Source organism: Dysidea avara, chromosome 1 (assembly GCF_963678975.1).
Source record: "Dysidea avara chromosome 1, odDysAvar1.4, whole genome shotgun sequence".
NCBI lineage: Eukaryota > Metazoa > Porifera > Demospongiae > Dictyoceratida > Dysideidae > Dysidea > Dysidea avara.
This window is the reverse complement of record NC_089272.1, coordinates 41,379,717-41,407,136: the sequence shown is the minus strand read 5'-3', so window position 1 is coordinate 41,407,136 and position 27,420 is coordinate 41,379,717. Positions and strand designations below refer to the sequence as shown.

The 27,420-nt window shown below is 35.6% G+C and overlaps 2 protein-coding genes across 5 annotated transcripts in view; both read right to left on the bottom strand.

Annotated features, from left to right (window-relative positions):
- LOC136264572 (receptor-type tyrosine-protein phosphatase eta-like) overlaps nucleotides 1–9,826 on the bottom strand; it is a 28,598-nt gene extending 18,772 nt beyond the window's left edge. Inside the window, exons 1-4 of one of the 4 annotated variants that reach the window (XM_066059347.1) lie at nucleotides 9,756–9,826; nucleotides 9,625–9,676; nucleotides 1,620–1,685; nucleotides 545–832 (exon numbers count right to left, since the gene is read on the bottom strand). In XM_066059347.1, coding sequence (XP_065915419.1) covers nucleotides 545–832; nucleotides 1,620–1,677 — 346 coding nt within the window. In that variant the 5' untranslated portion in view covers nucleotides 1,678–1,685; nucleotides 9,625–9,676; nucleotides 9,756–9,826. Of the gene's footprint in view, nucleotides 1–544; nucleotides 833–1,619; nucleotides 1,686–7,703; nucleotides 7,757–9,624; nucleotides 9,682–9,755 lie in introns of those variants that run through there. The other 3 variants (XM_066059340.1, XM_066059343.1, XM_066059355.1) reach the window with 3 other exon arrangements.
- Nucleotides 9,827–21,005: 11,179 nt separating this feature from the next.
- LOC136250296 (uncharacterized) lies at nucleotides 21,006–26,362 on the bottom strand. The gene is made up of 2 exons (XM_066042486.1): nucleotides 26,225–26,362; nucleotides 21,006–23,492 (listed from the first exon to the last, which is right to left on the bottom strand). The coding sequence occupies exon 2, from the start codon at nucleotides 23,360–23,362 to the stop codon at nucleotides 21,227–21,229; it is 2,136 nt and encodes a 711-aa protein (XP_065898558.1). The 5' UTR covers nucleotides 23,363–23,492; nucleotides 26,225–26,362; the 3' UTR covers nucleotides 21,006–21,226.
- Nucleotides 26,363–27,420: the final 1,058 nt, after the last annotated feature.

Here is a 27,420-nt window from a genome sequence, read left to right as displayed (position 1 = left end):
GCAGCAAATAATCACATCTTAGTAGTGTCTCACTGTTGATTTTTGCCATTTTGGCCTTTGCAGATGGTTGTGAAGTCTTAAAAAAAGGCTCTGAATGTCTGATATAACAGCAACATGATAATTAGTTTTAGAGGCGCCTAGTACACGAAAGTGCTATTTCACAGCTATTGTTATTAACACTTTACAGTAACTGGCACTGAAGCTCTGACAGCAACATGTGCTGCAGCTTTAGGATTATCTGATTACCTAATTTCAAGGACTTAGACGTAATGACTTACTGAAAAGGTGTAACAGAAAAGGGGCCAAAGCTAGTTTGACTTTGGTCTGCTTTGGTTTCAGGTGAATTTGTAATAAATGTTAGTAAAATGTGCATATTTTCATGAGTTTTATAAACTGATCTTGGCCTCAATATTTACTAGAAGTATGGCTGGCTCCACAAGGTCAGTGGTGGGAATTTGCCTCAAATACCCCATCCGGTCTTTACTCTAGTTGAAAATTCCAGTGTACTTGTACTGACAAACAGCTGCATAATATCATGCATTACCTGCCACATTTAACACTATGGAACTAGTAACATCATTAGTAGCAGTAGTACACTCATACTCAATATTATCATCTTCCAAATCAACATTAGTGATCACAAGATCAGTGTTAGCATTATATGTAAGGTTGAACACAAACTGATGATTAGTAAGAACATTAGGATCAACAGCTGTTCCATTTCTCCTCCAAACTATATCCACTGGTATTTCATTACGTAATATCACACATTGTAGAGTTACATTACTTCCTTGACATGTTATACTAGGACCAGTAGCTGGTTGACTGAGTGCTGTAATAAAACAATTATGCATTTCCTCAAAACCAACATTACATGCACATGATTTCATTTTCAGCTACTTATTATACATATGGATGTAGTAAAAGCACATTTTCAACAGTGTACACAATTATGTACTAGAACTCCACGTGTGTGCATGCACACGCACACACACACACACACACACACACACACACACACACACACACACACACACACACACACACACACACACACACACACACACACACACACACGAGGCCTCAGGGAATTATGCTCCAAATTTTCATCATTATTCTATTCTGAATTTCTCAAAATATCCTCTCATTATGGTTTCATTATTCCCAAAATCCACTCATTATTCTCAAAATTATTCCCAAAGTTTGTAAAAGCTTTTAAAATTATATATTCAGCAAACTTTTAAGTCAGCTAAATTGCTATTTTATTAGATAATGAACTTTATTATGTAGTCAGTAAGATGCTTGGTGGCTATTTCAGTAGAGTAAAATATTCCACCGATGACTATTTTAATAAAGTAAGTGACTGTTCCATCAGAAGTTTTATCTTAATTGCATAATATGCTAATTATGCTCAATATTGCTTCAAAATGCTGGAATAATTCTTGATTCTTTTACCTTATCATTATTCCCAAAATTATGCTGGCATAGTTCCCTGAGGCCTAACGCGCGCACACACACACACACACACACACACACACACACACACACACACACACACACACACACACACACACACACACACACACACACACACACACACACACACACACACTACTTACTAAAGTTTTGTTGCAAGGTACACTTTGCTAGTAATAATAATCCAACCACTGTAAGCATCTTGTTGTCTGTAATATACATACAGCAAGTCAGGTAGTAGTAGTAGTAGTAGTACAGGTTTAAGGCCACTATTTGGTGATACCATGTTTTTCATCAGAAAATTCCAAATGTATAGTGCGGGTGGGTGGGGCATTACCATTACCCATTATTCCAGTCCTGCCACAATATAGCTAGCTAGCTATAGACTTATTTTCATACCTTTACTCTCCAGGGCCTGATACTCTCTGCATAGCAGACAATTTGCTAACTTAGCTTAACTCAACACAGCCAATTTTGCATCCATATCCAGTCGTCCTTCGTCACGTGATCACAGTTCCACTCGAGCATCAGTAAGCATCACTGCAGTCTAATCTTTCCCATTTTCTTGGATACAATGCAAGGTAGCTACTGTGCAGCAATCTTGAAAACTGAATTGCTCATCTCCAATATTTGGTTAATCAGATGAAATAATGGTTAAATCTTTAATAATGAGGAAAGACGTGTGGCAGTAAAAATACATGCAGGCACTGATGAAAAACATATTATCACCAAATATTCGCCTAAACAGGGGCGGTGGAGAAGGGGGGGCTACAGCCACTGTGAAAAAATTATGGAGGGGCTTAGCCCCCCCATGGTGTGTCTATAATCTATGGCCCCCTGAAATTATCTGTAGCTGTGATGGAGAACCTAGCTTAATAGCATCATTCAAGACACTCTAATAGAGCAGTCCAGATCGAGATACTCTAATAGAGCAGTCACAGTATTCTTTAAGGAGAGCTACGTATGTAGTTATAAAATAAGGAGATATAGTGTAGTTGGTAGAGGGCAACTATTGTCAGCAGGTAATGACCCTTTTTTTTTGGTCTTCAACTTACAACTAGGCCATTACATTATCGAGCTAGACCCCCAGCCCCCCTAAATATAGGTGTCCCTGCCGCTTCTGGGTTTAAAAGGTAGAAAGAAAAGTTAGGAATTTTAAGTTGGATTAGGGATCAAAGAAAAAAGTAATCAACAAAGGGATAGCTGAAGAAGTTGTGAAACAACAGCTCTAGGTAGTCTACGTATTATACTAATGGACATTTAATCCCTCTACTTCAGTCTATAACTAGGGATTAAATGTCCAATAGTATATCTGCAGATCAAGGGTGTACACAGGAATTTTTAAAAGGGGTTTCCACTACAGCTAAGTGACTGTTATATTAGAGTAGTTTATATTACCTGACTGCTCTATTAGAGTATCTCGATCTTTTCACCAAATTCATAATTCAGAACAATGCTATATGTGTTACTATCATGTTCAAACTATTATTTAACTAAGATAAAAGTTTAAAATGTGTCCCGCTCCATGACAGATTCCAGATTCTGGAAACCTGACGTTTCAATTTCTTAATGTTTCAAGTGGTGTGTAAAATCCGAAGGGGTTTCCTGAAACCCCTGGAAACCCCCCTTGGTACGTCCCTGCAGATATAGACAACTTCTCTAGTTTCATAACTTTTTAGCTGTTCCCTTGGTAGCACTTTTTCTTTGAAGCAAAAAGAACTGGGACACAAAGGAGGACAAAGTTCATAATGAGTGTATTGTGTGTACTGCAGTTGGAAAAAGGCATATCTCTGGATGAATTTATGTTGAACAGCAAGCCTGTAGCCTTATTTATTGTCAAGTTATGATAGGCTGGAGGAATCAGTGGTAGGCAGACACGCAGTCAGTCAGTTATAGTAGAATTTTCAGCTAAATTATTGTTTTAAATTTCATAGAAAATTGTTGGATGGATTTGGGATTGGCCTGAAGACATTTTTGGGCTTGGTCATGCCTAAGCAATAGTGCCAAGCTGTTGTGAAGGAATAGTGAGGCTGGTTTCTGGGTATTAATTTTGAACAAGAAAGCTCGAACATCCATGATCTCTAATATCAAACATGGGGTCAAATACATTGCATATTGCATACACAGAATAAAATAATTCAGTAATACATACAAAAAAACTTATTACATACTGTGTTGGGTGAGACTAATGTTTGTTGATTTGCTAAAAGAACTGCACCTGGTGAGATTTTAATTTGGTGAAAGGCTCCAGGGGCGGATCTAGGATTTTTTGAAAGGGGGGGCTAAGCCAGACAGGAACATAGGTGACTAGCCAGACATTAGATGATACCAAGCCTTCTCACAGGTCCCTAGTGGGAAAGCACTTATATATATGTAGGGGTATTTTAATGCAGAGACCAAGTGATAAAAATGCATCTAGTATCCTGTATCCATATTTGAAATAAACACTACATTAGTGTGCAAAGTACACTAGCATGCCAACCTAGGGGGTCTGAGAGCACGCCCCCCAGGAAATGTTTGAAAATTAGACTCTGTATAGGTGAATTTGAGAGTGTTTTCAGCTGTTTTCAGTGGAAAATAATGGTATTTTATACCATTTACTATTCCATTGTATCAAGGCTGATTGCAATATATGCACTGAGTATCACACATAATATTATAGTCTTCATTTGTAGCTACCAATTGATTGATTGATTGATTGTTTAATACCTCTAAACAGTCGGACAAGCCGCTCTTCCCTGCCAGAGGGGCATACTTACATACAACAACAATTACAACATAAAGTACAACACACATACCTAGAAACACTACAAAGACAATAAACACAGCAAAACGTTTACTACACATAATTATTACAAACCTAACTAAAATTAAAATTTAATAAATCAGTCGTTTTCCAAAAGATGCTGCAACATTCGCTTCTTAAAGCCATAATAACTATTTGGCTGCATAAGGATAAAGATGGTAAATTGTTCCACCAGTAGGTCCCTTTTGAATGAAAAAAATTCTATGCAGATGAAAGTCTAAATCAACATGGGACAGCAAATGAGGGGCGGTTAGTATTTAGCTATAGCTATATAAATCCTAGAGCATTTAGCTATAGCTATATACCATTATTATCTAATGGATCAGCCCTTCTTAGCCATGTTCTAATCAGCTAAATCTGTGATATGGAAACAGGTATAGCTAAGCTAGCTAAGCATTATGTTCAACACTATAGCTAGCTGTAGTGTTGAACATAATGACGCATTTAAAGATCACAATGCAATTAGTATGCATGCTCCTTAGCTTAGTGACACTTTAATTTGTTAGCCTTAAGCACCAAATAAAGTGTAAAAGCAGAAGGCAGTCAGTATGCTAGTAGCTATTAGTCCACTATAGTAACCCTTAGCAAGGTGCATGCAGCTTTACTTGATGATGAGCTTTCTGAATTAATTTGCTGTTGTGATAGTCAAAGATCTGCCAGGTTATGAAGACTGATCTAGCTAGCTACAAATGCCAGCACCATAATCCACAGCATGGGGTCATATCAGAAGGTAACCGATACAGATTTAACATTCATAGACAAAAGTGGGTGAATATGCTAGCTGCCTTATCAGACTGTCAATTACCAAGACTACAGTTTTGCTAAATGACTGAGTTGGTAGCTATATACAGACTGTAACCAGTTAAACCAACTAATAACCAGTCAAACCAACTAACACTTTGAATCAAACCACACTTTGATTAAGAATCACCTCTTATAGCCATAGTGGGAAAACACTGGATAAAACAAAACCCACAATTAAAACTTTTGTAACTATGGATATGCAACCCACAATTGAAACCTTTTCTTGAAGAACTCTTGAGGAAAAAGAAGCTATACTCTCCTGGAACAGAGTTGAACAATAGGTATAGTTATATAGACACGATTTGTGTTGATAGTGATGTGTAGTTCCTGAAATAAGTCTGCTTTTGATACACATAGAGGATTTAGCATTTTATTGGCCAAGTACTGACTTAAAAGGAAAGGGGGGGCTACAGCCCCCTTAGCCCCCTCCCTAAATCCGCCCCTGGGCTCACTGTCATAATGTCATTTACTGGTAAATAATTGATGCTGTACTGTTGCACGTGGAGTTGTACATGTTATAATAAATTTAATCTGACAGAAAGACAAAGGATGCTGCACCATCTTGTGCTAAAAAGTCTGCTTTGTGGATTTAGGCATGATTTCTTTTGTAAGTCACACCCACTTATTGAAATTATGTGTTATTGTCTGTAGGCATAGGTGATCCAGAGCCTCACCCATTAAACAATAGGTGTGTTGTGGTCTGCACAAATCTTCCTGGAAGCTTATGTGAAGCCATGCCCACTAATAGGGCAGGAGTTGTAGTCAGGTCTTACAACAGGCAGCTTCTGTCGTGAGCTGAACCACTTACATAGATGGAGCCATGCTATTTCATCAGTAAGGTGTCTTTAAGTTTGTAAGTATCCACAAAGTCACACCCACTAATAGAAAATTATTTTGTTGTCCATAAACTTGCATGGACAACTAATGGTTAATTAGCTACCACATGGAGTTATCCAAAAATGCACCTCTGGCACAAGCCTTGCCTTTATTACTCCAGGTCAAATCCAGGTCCTGCCCAAGGTCAGTGGATCATCCATGTCAGCAGTAGTGATTAGTGACCGGGCTTCAACGTCTCACGTCATGGGGGCATTTGGAGTGGAGGAATGGACCAAGTTATAAATCTTATTAGTCATGGTTTGTCAACATTAATGCTAATAACTGCTAGGACTACAGTGTCATGAACACTGAATATGTTATGAAAATAACTATGTACAGTACGACAAATTTTTAATTTGGAAATTTGGAGACAATTCACCAATTTTCCAAGTATAGTTTTTTTTGCCAAAATTTGTTGTGATATGGTAATCTAATCTTTGGTAGTTTACTGAAGTCTGTAGAGAATTCAGATAAATTTTAGTAGCTTGTCTGGTAGTCATGCCAACAAATTGGACTTTTCAATCATTTTACAAAACTTGAATGGAACTTGCCAGTACATTTCCAAATCTGTACAAGTTGATGCTGTGTTAGCTACTTCTAAAAAACCAGGCACCCAGTTGGTTAATATTGTAATTATTGTGACAATTTTTAGAAATGATGCTAATTATGAAATATATGAAAATGTGAAATTGTAGCTTTGCACTTAGAAATGGTCAATTAACAAAGATTAATGCTGAGCAAAATAGATAATTTTTGAGCAAAATATGGAGCATATAATAGGTGAAAAATAAAATAATTGCTGGAGAAAAAATAGGACAAAATAGACTCATCCCTAGTTTCAAATACTTATAGCTAAATGCTTCAAACTAATTCTGGTGGACTTTGACACACCATGAAAGCTAAAATAGCTACAGCTTTTGAGGGGCACAGATCCCAGCTGCCAGAGATTCTATATACTCTGGTAAGCCCCCCACCCCATCTCATATGTAGCTGAACACTCAAAAAACATTTAATAACTCGAAGATGGAATTACACAAAGTCTTAAAAATTGGCTATTTGTAGTATTGCTTGGCCTGCTAAAAATTCTAAATCAAATGTCTGTCACAATATCTACATGGCCAATCAAAGATTTCACTACACATTTCCTATAAGGAAGCCGTAAACGTACACAGCCAGTTATTGACCTTTCTTGTATTTGTAATGGAGCCAAACTGCACATGCCTGCCCTTGACACCTTTACTGTCACCACTAATCATCTGGTTAACTGAAATATTAAGAAAAATCCAATATTCTTTTTAAGTTGTTTTCTCAGGGTTCAGCTTAACTTGTACATACTATACTGTCCCCACCACTGGTGAAACAATATCACACTGTACGGTAGTATTATATGGTAGGGATCATGAAGGTTTGGGCTATTCTGGCCAAAACTATTGCCCTAAAACCACCTTCATTTTTCCTTCATGACAGCTTGGCAGTAATAGCAAGAGTTCATAATGCTAGTGAACTCTTTGTAATAGTATAGCCCAAATATTCCTGTAGAGTGATCACAAACCCTTCCAACAAGTATATGTGAATTTTTAAAATATAATTATTGCTGACTGACTAACTGATGCCTCCAGCCAAGCACAGCTTAACTATGGCTAAATCTACATCCTTGATTTCTCCACTGTTTGATGTCACTTCAGCCTGAAATGTGCTTTTTCTTATTGCTACAGCTACAGTGCATGCGTCATGGACTTACTTTTATCCTCCTTTGTGCCTCATTTCTTTTTCCACTACTGTGAAGGTGTTGATTTGTGGTGATTCTTGATGGTGTCACTGCAGCTGGCTATCATGAGAATAAATCATCCATAATTTTTGTAGATTGATTGCAAAGACGTTGTTCTTTGTTTGTAACATTGTATAACAGGTAGAACATAACTGAAACAAAAGTGGAATGGCACTTCACTTTTCAGTAATTAATTGTGTTTTGTTGCAACTCCTCTTTAGTAACTTGATTGATTGCAGAGGCGCTTCTTTGTGTGGAGCATAACTGAAAATGAAGTACAATGGCCACACCCATTTCCAATAACTGATAGTCAGGGAGTGTGTCAAGTTGCTAATAAGTCTGGCCAGTTTCGTTCTTTCCTTTGATGCAGTATGCATTCTTGAATTATGCAAAAAAAAAAAAAACATGTGCAAGGAAAATTAGTGCGGATCATAGAAATAAAGGTAATGAATTTAGGGAGGTTGTCTACTAATACTTAATTCCTACATGCAGAGTATAACATGGCTGAAGTAGGAATTAAATGTCCACTAATATAGGTGCAGGTGTAGATGACCTCTCATCTCTTCGGTTTTTATGATCCATATTTAAAATTAAGATCAAATGAAAATTTTCTAGTTTTCCTTATACGTACATGTACTTGTAATATTATGAATAAGAAAAGCTAAAAAATCTAAAATTTATAGGAAATGCTGAAAAAGCCATGAAACAAGAAGGGATAAATGGGGTGGTAATGTCATCTCTATTTTGACTCTCTGGCAAGAATTAATTACATGATGCTCCATTCATATTTGTGTATATACATGGCTGCTCTATTAGAGTATTTCAATATATAGTCATCACCATACACACTAATGGATAAAGAAATGGGACACAAAGAAGGACAAAGGAAGTCCATGATGCAAGCAGTATAGCTGCTGCCATAGGTAAAACAACAATCTTGGACTTAAGTGACATTGAACAGTAAAGAAATCATCCTTACCATTAAATGTACATAGTCAAGTTATGCTTGGTATCTGTTAGCTAGTCAGTAGAAATTCAATTAAAGTTTAAGAAATGACATTCTGTAAAGGTATTGTGGGTCGTGTTTGGGCCTAACCAATGCTGCCAAGACATCATTAAGGAAAGGTCAGGATTGATTTTTGTAACATTGATGCAAACTTTGATCCATACTATACAGTGCTATCAAGAGTATATATTGGAGGAGGGAGAGTGTCAAACTGCGCTACAGGGTGTGAAAAATGAACATGTAAAGTTACCCACATACCTTAGTTTCTTCTTGTAAACCTGACCGCTATTGATTGCCCAGATTTAACACATTTCTACTTCAAGGCAGGTGGTCCACATGGAATCGCAATGACTGAAACTCCAACTAGACATGTCAGTTTCACTAGCAAAACTGTGGGCAAATGGAGACCTTGATTAAATCTCAAATGAAGATGTCTTGTATGAGGTTGAAATATTCATGACAACCCAGAGTACAGTGCACTTGTGAACTGGAACTTGATTCGTCCAAGGCAGCATCGATATTCCTGGTAATGTATGCTTTCCAGGTTAGTTGCCTGTTTCTTTTCCGGCTCTTTGTAGCAAGTTCCCAGTTTGCACAATGTGCCATATTTTCTCAAGTACAACTGTTCTTTCACTCAGTAGCTTCTGTTTCTTCACGTGTACACATGCATACTTATAATTAGTCACCAATCGACACAAATCAAAGTCATTTGAACAATGCCATAGGACTTAACAGGCTCATTTTCACAGTGTATCATGCAGTGTGACACTCTCCCTCCTCATTATGTACTCTTGGTACTATTGTACTGTATTAGTTCAGCATTTAAACTAGTAATCAAGTTTTCTAGCTAGCCCTAACTTTCATTCAGAAATAAAAATGTCTACTTACCGTACAATACTAATATTTTCAGTACAGCTCGGTTTCCTTTAGCAAGCAGCTCCTGTACTTATGACATATAGCACACACATACAAGTAAAAAATATTTGAAATCATATTTACAGTACTAGCAAAAAACTCACACAGCATAATATCACAGCATCAACATTATACTAACAATCCACTAAGCCACTTTAGGATATGTTATGGCCATATCATTAGCACCTGGGCTGATAATAATATTTTAAATGGCTTCACATGTCATATCAATTAAGTCTGGGGAAAGAGGCCATACATGTACTCTTGTACATAATTATGTTGGCCACACAAAATGAATATACTTAGTAGCAAGAGTATGTAATATTAAAGTCTATCAGACTATGGTATGGCTCATTTACATTTACAGGTTTACTAAATCACTTAGTCACCTGACATGCTCACTTAGTCATCTACACATGTTCACTTAGTAACCCGCCCTCAAGCAATTTTGTACATGATAAATAATTATAACATGAAAGGCACACTGCAGTACTGTAGTACTCTTCTTCTCCATGTTCTGCAAAATAATTCTGGACAAATAATAGACTAAACGGTGCATGTACTGTAGCTCTAGCCATTACTTTGGTTACCGGTTGAATAATAAGTTTTGTGGGTGCTTAAGGACTTCAGGGAAGAAACTGTTCTGCTGTTCTGCATTGCTCTTTCACCCCACACTTATGCTTTGACTATAAAGTTATGTACTTTAAACCATAGCCTAAATAAGGTAAACACCGCGACCAACGGGAACTAAGCTATTTAGTAATTCCTCAGGTCCTTAGTAGCACCCTCACTGAGCTCGGGATGCTACAGCCTCAGGTCATCAGGGTTACTAAATCACTTAGTTCCCTTGGTCTTGGTGTCTAACTATTATACAGTGTAGGTAGATGTCAAATTTGTATGCTTCATCTTATCAGAAATGTCCTAAAACAAATCTTCCAAAACTTACAAAAATGGAAAATCAGCAACAGTAAAGCCTTTATCACTGATTAAATTATTTGCAACTGCTCAATTGCTTTCATCTTAGTTGGACTAATCACCTAATTTGTCCCTCAAATTTCTGTTCTGAACTGAATTGAACTTTCTTTACACAGTGTATCTACATTGGAAATTTGATACCTGCATTAGTAATTAACACCTTCCACAGACTGGCTGTGTTGTGTAGTAGCAACTTATGACAACTGCATTGGAGCATTGAACTTTTGTATGCATGCAGAAGTTCTTTAATAAAATCTTGATAAAGTTCTGGATTAATTTTGGCGAGTTATTTACAGTCAAAGCATTGTTGTGTGACTCATCAGACCGGCTGAGCCCCATGAAATCCACGCTAAAACACAGCAATAGTTTCACTCAGAATTGTCCACATATTTAAATGGTCTGAAATGACAAGCAGAGTTTTAGCATACCAACCTTCATCCTGTTTTCCAAGAGCTGCTCTTTCTCAAAGTACTTGCAACTCTGTAATATGTATTTTGAATGAAAAGATATGTGAGACAGTGTGAAATGTCAATAAAATAAAAACTATTCAATTTTATAGTGAACAAACCAGTGCACCTGGAGCAAATCTCCAAAAACTTCTTCACAAATTCTGCTGGAGTGTTGGTATTAAACTGCACACAGTATGTTTACCAAATGTGCTTCAGCTCGACACTCTCTCTCACTACTTAATACAATAAACTCTTATTAGTAGATTTCATGTAATAATGTTACCTGTCCATACCTGGATGGAAAGCCACTGACTCATAAAATTGACTGCATCAGTAATAATATAATATAACTTTGTTCATGGGGACAAGTAGATACGTATACTGTATGTACGTAGTATTAGTATGATGCTTTTAATATCACCAAAACAGTGGCTTCTGACTAGGGCTCCCAGTTACAATTAATTTATTAATCGATTAGTCATCGATTACTATATTTATTAATCGATTAGTCATCGATACTATAAATCGTTTAATCTATATGTGGTAAATACAGTGCGCACACAAACAAACATATATATCAAGAGCATATTTAAGGGGGTTTCCTGGGGTTCTGGAAACCCTGAAGTTTTAACTTGCAGGTTTGTAGCAGGAACACCAAACTATCTATGTTTGGCAGCACGAGTAAATGGAAACAGGGCAGAAAAATCATGTGTTATTAATATAATATCTATGATTAAACACACACAAAAAGCTATATTAGTTTTGGCGTGTTATTCACTAAGCATTATTATTATTATTATTATTGGGGGTACAGGTAAGGAGGCAAAGCCTGTAAAAACCTGATCTAAACAATCAAACTACTACAAAAATAACTATACAATATCATACTGGTAATCATAATAAAATCTATCTAGGTGTGTCTTAAACAAATTGGTTGAATGAACATTAACTGAGTCATAGTCATATGGGAGTCCATTCCAATCATTTATAATTCTTACTGAATAAAAGTGACGGCGTGGCAAGCAGGTAGCGTGTAGTTTGTAGATCTTTAAATCATGACCTCTTGTTATAGAAGATGATCGAAGGGTAAATAAAGATGAGCTATCCATGTCCAGCATGTTATGAATAGTCTGTATGTGTAAATTAAGTCCCCTCTACGACGTCGATATCTGAGAGATGGTAAGTTTAGGTGGTTTAATCTGTCAACATATTGCAAGTCTTTAATTTCGCTCACTAACTTGGTAGCTCTTCTTTGAATTTTTTCAACTGACTGCTGATCAAGTATGAACTGTGGACCCCATATAATATTTCCATATTCTAATATGGGACGAACAAAAGATTTGTACATCAAGCATGCAGCAGTGGTGACAAATATGCTTAAAAGTGTGTCCAAAACAGTTTCACCTATTATGCTCTAAAGTGTTCCCATTATATATTATTGTTTACCATAAACTTTAAAGATTTCAATTTATAAATGTTCTATTAGAATGTAACGTGCAACAAGAAAAATGCATTGTCATAGTTTTCAAAGAATTTTAATCTAGTCCACCTAGTTTGCTAACAAGCACTACAATGACATAGTACATTAGCCTGTTGTGCATTTTATTATGATGTCATATTCTAAAATGAATATAGGAGAGCCTCATATACAAGTGGAACATTTAAGTTTGTAGGGAGTAGCCAGTGATGTAGCCAGGAAAATATTTTTTTTTTACCGAGGCAAAGTTTATTCATTAACCTAATTGAAATGGTCTGCTTCTGACTCAACTGATTCACAAACACTCCAAGTATGGGAGGCACAACATTTGCAGGTTGACTCACTGGTTGGATGGAAGAAACTGTTCTGAAGACTCTGAGCATTTTTCTATGTCATAAGTAATGCTACAGCTTAGTTAATGCTACAGTATACCATGCTTCAATTATTAGACCAGTTTAATTGCATTCACCTGGCACAAAAAACTGAATTACTCCAGAGATAGTTTCATCGAGTGGTCAGGCCATCCATGGACTGCAAGGGGGGTCATAATCGTGCACACTATACTTTTTATTGATCTGATGGGATGTTCAAGTCAGAGATTACCTCTTTCATGTGATGATCAACTGCATTGTGCTAAGTATGTCAAACTGTAAAGTCTGGGGGCATGCTCCCTCAAGGAAAATTTTGAAAATATGTGCTTTGAAATGGCATGTGGAGGCTATATTACTATTTTTGATTGTAACTGCTAATGCACAATCAATTAGCTCATTGCAATGCAATGCCATGCAGTTGACTCATTGTACTTTTGAAAAAGTAATTTAATACAATTAACATAAATGTAAATGATTTAGACCATGCAGTGTATTATAATATTTATAAGCAGACAGCACAGCTGATATGCTCAGGGAAAAAAGAGAAAGCAATCACAAAATGAATTTAGCTACATAGTTACATGTAATGAGAACAGTGACTATATAATCTGCATTGAATGCTCTATTAGAGTAGACTATACTACGATGACTACTCTGTTAGAGTATCTCGATAACAAATAAACATCATTATGAGTATTACAGATTCACTCTCTTGGAGTGGTGTGATTTGCAGTCACCATGTGTACCAACATTACATTAGGAGTCTAGTTTCTGTGCAAATCCGTCACGTGGAGCAAACTGCAAAAGTCCATTTTGCTTAGTAAACATAGTGAAAGGCAAATTATTATTATTGGCCATGCAAGATGAAATTTTGCACCTTACGCCATTGGCAAACCTCTAGCATTTATTTTCTTGTGTAGCTGTACCTCATGTTGGAACTTCGTGTTTGTTTACATGTGCTTAATTATGTACAAGAAATGAGTATTATGTGCTTAAATAATATGCACTTAATATATACGTACATGCATGAAATTCTACGGTAATTATGGCTGGTAAACCTGCACATACCACATCAAAAGAAAGAATGGCACCAGACATCTCATAAAATCAATTTTACATCTCAATACATGCCCTAACTATCAATTACTGAAAGTGAAGTGGCCACTATGCTTCGTTTTTGCCAGGCTGTGTTCAGACCGATGCACAGTGTTACAAACAAAGAACAATACAAGAAGTGCTTCTGCAGTCAATCCAGTAACTAAGGAAGTATGGATGACTACACCATTATAAACAGTAGGAAGGCTTGCCTGGTCTATCACAAATCAACACCTTGTGCTGTCAGCGAATAGAAATTGCCATAATGTGTGGATGTACTGTGGTATGCCAAAAGACACCTGTAGACATCTAACAGTGAAAAAATCAAGCACACAGTCTTAGTTACAGTAAGCTTGTCTGTAAGTAAGTAAGGAAGCAAGCAAGCGAGGAAGTGAGTGAGTGGGTGAGTGAGTGAGTAGAGTGAGCAAATATTCCACTTGAAAATGTATTAACCTATTGGAAGTGTTTTGAGTCACACTGCCAGAAGGCATTTTAGGCTTGATTACACCTAACCAATACTACCAAGATGCCATGAAGTATTGTAAGGCTGGTTTCTGGTTTGTAAGAAAGTGCAAACCTCATGATCCCTAATATACAGTACTACTATGCTGTAAAAGTATTAAAATCATTCTCCACAGTACATGCACTAACATTGTACAGTAGCAGTAGACTAATACAGTAGTGCACTCTGACATCTGTACTTAAACAATAGTTTCTTCTTCACTGAGTAACCAAACTGTAATACTGTAGCTGTTGGGTTGTCTAAAGCCTTCAGGAACCACACTTAGAATTTAGTACATCAACATTAACTATAATAATCTTTATCATGTTGTAGGAGATTATTACAAGAAATTGTAAAGTATGTATGTTATATAAGTACATGATTCTTGGTTTAGTGGTAAGCAGAGGCAGATATCTATTCTAATAACCTTTCAACTAAATTAATTTATTGGCATGGATTTTTTTTTAGTGCTGTAGACTACAACATGATGATGGAATGTGCAATATAAGCTATTAATGGCTGCCCAATTAAATTTTTATGGTCAACCAATTCACTGATAAAGTCATACAATTATAATATTTCACTGTCAAATCACACACATAGCACATGTGCTGGAACACATTCATCTCTTCCACACGTTCACAGCTCACACACATACACTGATTTTACATGTGTACACTAGATGTATAGCTACAAACAAAATACTGATTACCTATTTGCATTACCTGATCCATTGGATGCCTATAAACAAAAGCCATTAGACAGGAACCTTCTTACACAAGTTCTGGGCAAATTAATTGTAACTTGAAGGGTGGAGCAAGAGTTGTGGAGAGATAAACATTAATGGTGGAATCCATTACTTTTCCCAGGTAGTGGGGGATTAACCACTGTTAAAATTTTGTCAAGCTTTATCTTGGTAATCTTTAAATAACTAGAGACTAGCAATACAACCCAGTCAATGGAGATTCAAGTGGCTCAAATACCCACCTATTTTCTACCTTTACCATAGCTGTGGAACTTAGATCCATCACTAATAGAATACTAAAATGTGTATATGAGTATGATAGCCTACACAACATAGTGAATGTTTCATTGTACTTGCTTTAATTATGTCAATAAACATCTGTACACAACTATACACAACTAGTACTGTATGTCAGAACTAAGGTACAATTGAGGAGTGGTTATGAAAGTTATTCTCAGTCATAATAAAAGCTGATGTCTATCACCATAGCTACAGGGAAGGTACAAACTTGAATGAACATGTGAAACCAACTAAAGATTTAAAGATGCTATTAATCACCTAGATTACGCAAGGTTAATGAATCATATTAAACTCTGTTACAAATTATTATATTATTATTATTTAAAAAAAACAAACAGTAAACTCCAAGGAATGTATCACATGACACACACAGACATTACATTAAGGCTCAGTTGACCGAACAAGTAGGTACAGATATTTTGTCTAAATCAGTTAGACAGTTCTTTTCTTTTTGACTAACAGTATACAACACCAGCACCAACTTTATCACTATTTAAGATGAGATGCGACACTTTTTACCAAAACATTAAATGTGATACCTAGGTTTTATTTCTCTGTTGTATATAGAATCTTAGGATCAGGACTATTACAGGCCTAGTGCCTATTATTTTATTCCTGTACTATAATAATAATAAAGTATACTCACATACATAATACCAAAATACACATATAGATATTTGAACCATTTACCAGTCAACTAAATTTGTGTTTTTTCTGTACCCTGTACTAGTGAACATTTAATCCCCACTTCAGTCATGGGTATAGACTGGATCAGGGATTAGATGTTCACTAGTATATCTACAGGTGTGGGTGACCTCCATTGTTTTCCTACTTTTTTTTTGCTACAGTATAATCCCTAATCGTACTTAAAATTCCTAATTTTTCCTTATACTTGTATAGAATATTACTGTACTGCAAGATACAGAACACCATAATTTAAATCTCTCAATATATTATAGAGCAGTGGATAATAATGAACTGGACACCTCATTCAGAAGTACGTAGTACAACATCATCTTGTGTACATGAATATTTCAGCTATTACACAATAATTGAGTGATACACAGTATATTAGCATATTTTATGCTCATTGTCCAGTAACATCATGTGATAGTCATTGGAACAGTATTCATCTTGTAACAGTTCATTTACAGCAAGAATGAGTGTGTTAATCATTAGCATACATTATGACCAAATACTACAGTAACATTGATAACTGTGATATCATTTCACTTGACAGTGTAACAATTATTGTTTCATTAATATCAAAGTGTCATAGTACAACTGACCTATCCCCTATTTCAACAGCTGCACTGCAGCTCAATATGGTAGGGCAGGTACTGATGCTAATCACAAGGTTGACATACAGTAGCTACATATGTATGCATGGAAAACTCAGTCCTACTACTGTAATATACTCCTGACAAAATTGTACTCTTCAGTTGAAATGTAGCCACACTGTAATTTTCACTGACCACGCAAAGTAGCCATTTTGCTCTGTTTTCAGCTAGCTATGTTCTGCAAGCAGATCTGAGACAATGCCCTCTTAGACTTATAGGACTATATTGACTTCAAAAACAAACTAGGAATCATTCACACTGTATAGGAACCAGTGAGTAATTAGGAGACAACAGTTACAACAGTTTAAAATGTGCTTTACTGCACACTGTGAAGAAACTGAGGCAATTTTTTTGTGCAAAGATTGAGATACTTTAATAGAGCAGTCATTACTCTAATAGAACAGTCACAATTCTAATGTCATTAAGCTTTACCATCAAACACGTTTTATCTTAGATAAGTTTACATGCTTTGCAAAGCATACATTTTGTTAAATAACTATCAAAAATGCTTTCAAATTCTCAATAGATATCCAATTAGAGTCTTAGAAAGTGTATGCCCTTCATTCATCCAGCTACATACCAAACAAAGTTATGTTAATGATTCAAATAAATATAATTTGTGTACTAGAGTTCCATTCTTCTCCTCTTAGTTGAATAAACGCTAAAACTTCTTGGCCTCGTCTGAACCTTACAGTATGTAAAGTGTGTTTGTAATGAACCCATTCTATTTGACTGTGAGATGTGGTAAAAAATTAAAGATAATGCCATGGCCAGTTTTGTTTATATGGTAAGAATCTAATCTGCCATCATTACAAACTATCACAGACTATTCAAGTACATTTGACTTCACTATTGTTACTGAAGCTAAAGAGTTATGTGAGTTATTTTTAACAGCATCACCTTGTCAACATAATATTTATGAAGCATTTTATGTACAAGTACTATCTTGTCCATTTGGGTTTACCTTACAAGATGGAGTATGCGATTGTGATCCTTGTCTTCATAACAATATCATTCACATTGACACATGTTATATTGTTCAATCAACTATCACACGTCCTGCTAATGCTTGGATAACGGCTCATTATTACTCTAACAGTACTAGTTATTAATATTACATAATTGTCTAATGGATACCACACATATCACAGCTGCACTTTCTTAATCCTGACTTACAGTGTCAGTTTAATAGGAGTGGTATCTTGTGTTCACAATGTCAACAAGGACTTAGTATGGTATTTGGATCATCAAGGTGTATGAAGTATACTAATGTACATATTCTCATCATTCTCATAGTAATAGTGGCAGGAATTTGTTTTGGTGGTGTTACTTTATCTTCTCAACCTCACAGTTACTAATGGAACTATTAATGGAATAATATTTTATGCTAACATTGTTAGTATCAATGACTCTGTTTTCCTGGTAAATCATAATGTGTTTAAACCACTTAGAATATTTGTTTTATTTGGTAATTTAGATTTGGGTGTTGATACATGTTTTATAATGGAATGGATGGATATACTAAGATGTTCTTACAGTTGCTCTTTCCTTTTTATCTCATTGTTATTGCTACTTCAATTATTGTAGCAAGTTGTTATTCCTCCAAAATACTGTGATGGACTTATACTAGATCTCTTCCTGTACTAGCTACTTTGTTCCTACTATCCTACACAGGTATCCTCAGAGCTGTATCAACAGTGTTGTTCTCTTAGTCTACCATAACTGAACTACCAAGTGGTCATCAACAGTTAGTGTGGTTTATTGATGCCAGTGTTCCACTGTTTGGAATAAAGTTTACCATACTGTTCATCACATGTCTTGTGTTGTTCTTAATATTGATTCCTTTCAACATCACTTTGTTGTTTACAAGATTTGTATCACAATTCAGAGCACTTTAAATCTATACTGGATGCATTTCAAAGGTCGTACAAAGACAAACACTATAATTGGATTGCAGTACATACCATTGTGACGAGTATGCTATTCAGTTTCTGTGCAATACAAACTAAACTTAGACTAATATTTACAACCATGATCCTTATTGTGATAATTACATTCAATGGGTATGCTCATCCAAATAAAAACAAACTTGTAATCATTCAGGAACTCTTACTACTACTAAACCTCACCATGATGTATGCAGTATCCTATCAGGGTAGTGGTAGTGTTTTCTCTACTGTCACAAATGTCATGATCAGTTTGGCTGTTCGGTTTTGTACAATTGTGTTCTATCACTTCCTCACCTACACATGTCACTGTAATGTGAGAACATCACAAACTGTGACAAAAAGGTTGATGATGTACTTGTAACTATAAAATGAAACATGGTCATCACAATAATAATATTATTAACCTTGCATTACTTGATGTTCCTGAACGCACACAGAATTATAATGAATACCTTGATGGACTTGTTAGTGATGACTTTGAAAGCTAGATAGTTACTGAGCAATGTAAACAATAGATTAAATATACAAGCAGAAAGGATATAATATTATGTAGTAACATTATTGCCATTGACCCCACTGTTTATTTAATGTTTATTTTTATTGAAACTGCAAATGTATACACATGTACTGTAATAACATAATTATTTATATGCCATTTGAAGATACCCTTTCAATATACATTGATAGTAATTATGCAACTCTTTTTTTATGTGGTAAACAACACCACAGCATTGTTAGTGTGGAAAAATAATGCATCTGTATTATGTTTGCACATAGCAACCACATAGATACTGTATAAGAGGTTCAGTAAACCACAGGCTCTACTAACAGAATCTGTGTAGCAACACAGTAGCTATAGTAGGCCTGGGTGGCTGTGTCAATTATGCCAGCATAATAAAAAGCATATTAGGTGGATATTTCAAACTATGGAGCTTAATTTCATGAAAATAGATCAACACTCCTTAATAGAGCAGTCAGTGGAAACTGCAATCATAGAGCAAATAAGACATTGTACATAACTCCTTAGATCAATATTCTCTAATAGAACAGCCACTTTGTAGTGAAATACTCTAATAGAGCATTCACTGATTAAATGTACCAAGATACTTGTTGCTAATGGGCCATTTTGGATTCATTGAATAGATAATATAAATATACATTTGCCATTCAGAATCCTAATTTATTGAGATTAGCCAAGTACTTATTGTACATTGCAAAGCAACCATTAGTGGCTAAAGCCTCATAAAGTACTTACCTTGGTCACAAAATCATCCATTGCCACTTCTCCAACACTGTCAAGCCACATAGTGTCTCTATAAGTAATTACTGTTTAATTGATTTTACTGTTTTGAAGACAGGGGCTCCTACACCAACTGGAATCCAACGCAAATCACTTGGAATCCCAAAATGAAATCTAGAATCTCTGATCAAAATCTTGACGAATGTTCTTACGTCCAATTATTTCCATATATTATTTCATAGAATGCTCAAATACCCAAATAGAGCAGTCAAAGCCGTACTCCTAAAAGTAGTCTCTAAAAATGAAAAAAATCATATACAGCAGGGATCTAGCTACTGACCTCTTACTTTAGAAAGTTGGTGTCTTATCAAGTGTTCTCAAGTGTCTTAAAGCTGCTTTTAAATTCTGTATGTTTATTAACCCTGTAGTCAACAGCTAAAAATATTGCCAAAAGAAGTTTTCTATAAATAAAAAATTGGTGTTTTAGTTGAAATGTTTCAAATTGTGCCTATAAATTAATTCCGGTGAACTTTGAGATATTGTGAAAGTTAAAATGGCTACAGCATTCTGGGGGACGCAGCCCCCCAGACCCCCTGCTGCCAGAGATTCTATACACCCCTTCATACAAACTACCTCCTCTGCCACTGCTTGATATGGTATTGTTAAAATTAAAAATTATCAGGCATTATCATACAGCTTGATATGATCATGCAAAGTATGATAATGCATCCATTTTATATTTGAATTTAATAAAGTATTCCATAAAGTACTGTAATGGAACTTTATTTATTACTTGGTTTGAATATATAATAATACCTTCTCAATTGTGATCAATAATTTAATGGTGTGTTGCTATATACCATATATTGTACATGGATGACTCTAGGCTAAGGACAATCATTGTATCCCTTTTTGCAACAGCATACTTATAAGCAAGTCAGTGTACATGTTCTCAATGTATTACACTAACTCAATAAGCATTAGCAGTCCACCATTACAGTTTAAGCAGACTATACATAGTTATTGATTTATTAGGAGTTCAATGCTAAGCTAATGTGTGCGTGTGCAGTATCTGTTTTGTTACATGTTAGTAATGAAAACAAAATTGGTGTGGGCACTGATATCTATACAATCAGTTGCAAAAGTCGTCACTAACAAGTCCTTCACGGTACTCACTGTAGTTATAATCACGTTCAGGAATGTTAAGCAACTGTATATTATATACTCTTTCGTGTTGTTCTTTACTGGAACACAGTTTTTTCAGCTTCTTTTTAATACCAAGCATAGTTGTCATAATATCACAGTGGCATGTGTGGGTGAAGAAATGGTAAAGCACAATGGTGATGAAATGAAGTAAACTGGCAATGAATATGAAATTTACTGTGATAGAAAACACATTGCTACTACTTTGATAGCATACACCCACACCATACAGTATAGTGAGTTTTACCAGCAGAAATAGTTCTTGGACATTTACAAGCTTGTTTTTATAAGGTTGAATGTATCCATTAATAGCACAAAACAATACCAGAAACATTGCTAAAATAGCTAATCTTATGCTTGTGCTTACTGCATAAAATACTAAGAATATATTTCTTATTACAATATGCACTGCAATCCAGTAGTAGTAACTATCCTTGTGTGATCCTTGAAATGCATCCAACAATGGCTTAAACTGGTTTATCATTTTAAAGTATGATAAGTACCTTGTAAACATTAAGACCAGATTAAATGGGACCAACAAGAAAAAGAACCCAAGACATGTGATGAACAGTATGGTAAACTTTATTCCAAACAATGGAACAGTGGCATCAATAGACCACACTAACTGTTGATGACCACTTGGTAGTTCAGTTATGGTAGAATAAGAGAACAACACTGTTGATACAGCTCTGAGGATACCTGTGTAGGATAGTAGGAACAATGTAGCTAGTACAGGAAGAGATCTAGTATATGTTAGTCGTTGTATTCTGTAGGAGTAGCGACTTGTTATGATAATGAAAGTAGCTATCAATATCAGATACAATGGAAAGAATAGCTGTAGCCACATCTTAGCATAACTGTCCATCCCATTGTAATAACATGTCTCAATACCCAAATCTAAGTTGATGAAAGAGATGAACACTTTAAGAGGTTTAAACACATTATCATTTACCAGGAAAACAGAGTCATTGATACTAACAATGTTAGCATAAAATATTATTCCATTGATAGTTCCATTAGTAACTGTGAGATTGAGAAGATAAAGTAATACTACCAAAACAATTCCTGCCACTATTACTATGAGAGTGATGAGAATATGTACATTAGTACACTTCATACACCTTGATGATCCAAATACCATACTAAGTCCATGTTGACATTGTGAACACAAGATACCACTCCTATTAAACTGACACTGTAAGTCAGGATTAGACAAATTGAGTGCTGATGAGTGTGGCAAGCAATAATCCATAGGACAAAATGAGAATAAATACCTGCATTGGGAACTATTTGACAAAGTATAACAACTTATCCAACTGTTAGCAGAACGTTTGATAGCTGCTTCTTCAATGTTGCAAGTTTCTATACCACCATTAGTTAAAAGTGGATCACAGTCACAAACTCCATTAAGTAGCACAAAACCTGCTGGGCATGTTAAGAGTTGCACATAAAACGCATCATAGTAAAGGTACATATCAGGTTCAGCTGTTAAGAATAACTCACATTCTTTACTTTCATTTGAAACAATTGTGAAATTAAGTGTTTTGCAGTCTTCATTTAGTGCATTTAATGACTCATCTTGATGAGCAACTTTACAAGCTGAGGAAGATAAAGAAGCAGCATGTGTTTCAGTGTACAGTATTGACAATTCCTTGTTGTAAGGTAATGACATAATAGCCCTTAACACTTGTCCAGGATACACAGGTCCTATCACATCTATGCTGCAATCATGTACGCCATGTGATGAGCATGCACATACCCTGTTGTGAATGTTTAATGGTACATCATCATCTGGAATATTAATGATCAACATGTTTACATTTGCAGGATGATAGCTCTTGTATGCTGCTGTGGGTATCCATTTACAATGAACATTAAGTGTATGAATAGATACAGAACTGTAGTGTGAATCTCTGTCAAGATTTCCGATTAAGGTGATGTTGTAGTGATCAGTTGATGGTGGGGTACTTGATGTGTTATTGGATGCTACATACTGAAAAAGACAATATGGATTAGGATGATTGGAATACTCATTGTGGATATCCTCTTCTGTTGAAAACATCATATTTGATTCATTATCGATAAATGTTATATTTGTGAATTCCTCAGTGATAATATACCTAGTGTTTTTCTTAAGTCCAATAATATCATGACAAGTGTTGCTGATGAAATCAACATTTCCATTAATAACCACACTGCATGAAAAAAATAAAAATAAAATCAATGCCTCATTGTTTAAAATGTTCATTGTTCCATTTATGAAAACAGCAACATTTTTGGCTGAGATTATGGAATTATTAGGGTTTCTATTGTATAAAATGTGATTATGCCCAAGCAACAGCAATTCTGTTTTGTTGTACTGAGTACTAAATACGTTTAATAATGTTCCATAATTTAGAGAAAAGATACACGTGTGTATGACAATGTTGCTAGTAAGCAAACCATTACTTTTCTTCCTAGTCTGGAATGTGTCGATATCTATTAATGCTAGATTAGATGTTAGAAAATTTGAATAAAAGTTACAACTTACAAATATGACTGCTGCAGCATTAATATGTGACATGTACAGACTAATCATTGCTGGCGTCACTCCATATGTCTCATAATCTGCAAAAATGTTAAATTTTATGCCAGCAAATGTACAGTTTTGAAACCGTAAAGAATCTATGTTACCATACTTTCCATAAAAATATGCATAAATCACTGGACGACCATAGAAATATATGTCATGAATAAAAGCTTGAAACAATTCAACAGTAACATTATATTTCGTCTGCTTTGTTGTGATGCTAAGAAGAATCCCTTGCAATTCTTTAGTGCTACCATAAGACAAGCACTGGATATGCATGTCATTAGCAGTGAAATTGCTAACTATTGTTGTACTATTTATTGCGTTGTTGACACTGACATTGTTGTCATATGTAAGGGAAATTCCCATTCCACATGCACCATGTATTGATGGATGCAAATTAATGGATACATTGTCCAAATGACATTCTCCCATCAAATTGGTCCCTGCTATACTGTATTCCATATAAGGATGAAAATGTACATTGATGATGTTGCAGTAGGCACAATTATATATATCTATGCTAGCTAGGGGACCAGAAGTACTTCCACAGTTTCTAATGGATACATCAATGATTGTGACATTTCTGGACAACTTAATACTAATAGATACTTGTGATGTACATTGTAATAAGGATAAAGCCTTACTACTCCCACGCAGTACAAACTTGTTAACATGCTGGACTACTACAGTGCTGGTAACTTGGTGCTCTCCTGGTAAGAAGTGATATTCAACATCAGACACAAAAGATAATGTACTATTATCCTGTAGGTATTGACTGAGTGTAGCACATGGTTGAGATGGACAATGTACAGTAGAAATATTATCCGGTAAAACATAGTATACTTTGGTAGCTGAGATAAGAGGTACTGTAAACAGGATAACAATCAATTGCTCTACCTGCAAAATGGATCATGTAAAACAAAACAATTGTAGAGAAAAACATACCATGGCACAGCTTCTACAAAATTAATGTACATGAAACAAAGCATAGGCGGCGGCGGAAAGGGGAGGGGCTAGGGGGCTGAAGCCCCCCTCGGTCTGCTGAGGGGGGGCTAGCCCCCCTCAGAATGATATCACGCGAAATTATCCTTCTTGGAGTGGGGCTGAAAACCGTGATCAAGATCGAGATACTCTAATAGAGCAGTCACTCTAATAAAGCAATCACAGTATTAGAGCAGTGTGTAGTGAGCTAAGGAAGGATTTTTATGTAGTTTATCAGTATAAATTCGTAGCTGGTGAGGTGGGCAGCTATTGCCAGCTGGTTGCGACCTTTTTTTTTTTTTTTTTTTGGTCTCACCTTATCAAACCAGAGACAATGTAGTACTTCAGTTTATTTTTTTAAAACATGAGTCTGGATCCACCACTGGTCAGCCCCCCCCCCCTCATATCAACTACTTCCTCCGCCCCTGTAACAAAGTATGACACACATACAAAATAGATATTCACATTTATATCTAGTTTGTGCATACATTAAGGACATGCTGAAAATGAAAACATTATGCAGCGCATCATAATAGTACATAGTAGTAGTACTGTAGTAGCTACACATCATCAAGAAACATCAGCTTCTCTACATCTCACTTTTATTGCAATCATTGTTTATGTATTAGTTAAGCACAAAAAGAATTCCATGTTTTAGTTTTCTGGCTCCAAATTAGACTGCTTCCTAGAACACAAGCTGCAATGGAGACATTACTGGCCTGGAATTTTGTTGAGTTTCAATGCAAAGATTCTTAGCTCTTCATATTTAATCAGCTATAGCCTTTTTGTGGGCACCTGATGAATATTAATTTTACTATGTAGCTACTCAGTGTAGACAGGTGATAGGAGTCACTTAGTAATATATAATACCTGGTGGTTGCAACTGTCAGACTTTAGTGTGAGGCTACATACTGTAATTATATAGTTTAGTGAAGACAATTAAAATTCCTGCAGCCAATGTGACAGGACATATTTCACTTAACCCAGTTCAGCCGTGCCTCAGGTCAGGTCAACTTATGAAAAGCAACATCATGCATCCATCTAATTATGTTAAACATAAATCTGGTATATCAACACTCACTGGTCTACCTGAGCAGTCATCTGCTCCTTTGAGTGGTGTTCAAAATGGACTCTGCAGGGTTGCTGCAACTGGTCTGGGGGGACCGATTTTTGGGGTACCGGTTGTAGCATGACAAGTAGCTACTATGTTAAATCAGGCATGTGCCAACAGCCAGCCGAGGGCCAGCTGTGAGCATGCCTGGTTACTGCAAGGGGGTGCCATATAGATATATACAGATCTGTGACCGGGATATGCTCATCCAAATAAAACAAACTTGTAAACTTCCCAGAACTATTACTACTACTAAACCTCACCATAATGTATGCAGTATCCTATCAGGGTAGTGGTAGTGTTTTCTCTACTGTCACAAATGTCACCTTTGGCTATTCAGTTTTTCACAAGTGTATTCTATCACTTCCTCATCTACACATGTCACTGTAATGTGAGAACATCACAAACTGTGACAAAAAGGTTGATGATGTACTGTAACTATAAAATGAAACATGGTCATCACAATAATAAATAAATATTATTATCCTTGCATTACTTGATGTTCCTGAATGCACACAGAATTATAATGAATACCATGATGGACTTGTTAGTGATGACTTTGAAAGCTAAGCAATAGATATAATATACAAATATACATAACAACATTGAATGATTATTGTTATTGACCCTATTCAATTGCTTAATAATATTATTGATGTTGATTTTTATTGAAACTGCAATATACATGTACATATTACATGCTATTTCAAGACTTATTTTTATGTAGTAAACAACACTACAACATTGCTTTTGAGGAAAATTGTTATGATTGAGATACTGTATCAGAGACTAAGAAAACCATGGGCTCTACTATCTATGTAGTAACACTGTAGCTAGTAGCTATGCAGATGAGTATATGTACGTAATTCAAAACAGCCAAACTGTGAAAATGTGCGAACTTCCAAAAAATAGGCTAGTATGAAAAAGATAGGTGGAGATCAAAAATACCTGCAATGATATCATAACGTCAATTGGCTGCATAGTTTTTCACATCTGGGTTAGATTATAACTTCCTTTTATATTAATTTTATATATGCAAGCACTAAAACTAGCCTTTGGCTGGCTTTTCTTTATCCTTTTAGTTTTGTACAGGTAAACTGAATAATTAGATATTTTGTAAGTTCGTATTATTTTCTGTTATATGTTTGACTGTTCTATTAAGGTATCAAACTCATTTGTTACACATATTGTTGGTTAATCACATTTTTGATATTTGAACAGATTTCAAATACATTACCGATAGTTTGCTGACATAATTATGATAGAAAAAAATGACATTACAGCCCACGGAAATGTTTTTGTAGACTCTAATATGAAATGATTCTTGACTTTACTGAGTTCAAGAGAACTTGTCAGCAGCTCAAGTGATGTTAAGACTTTTCAAATAAAGGGTTCCATATACTGTATATGGATGAGTTCATCTGATGTGGATGGTTAATCTACCAGCTAGTGTGCATAT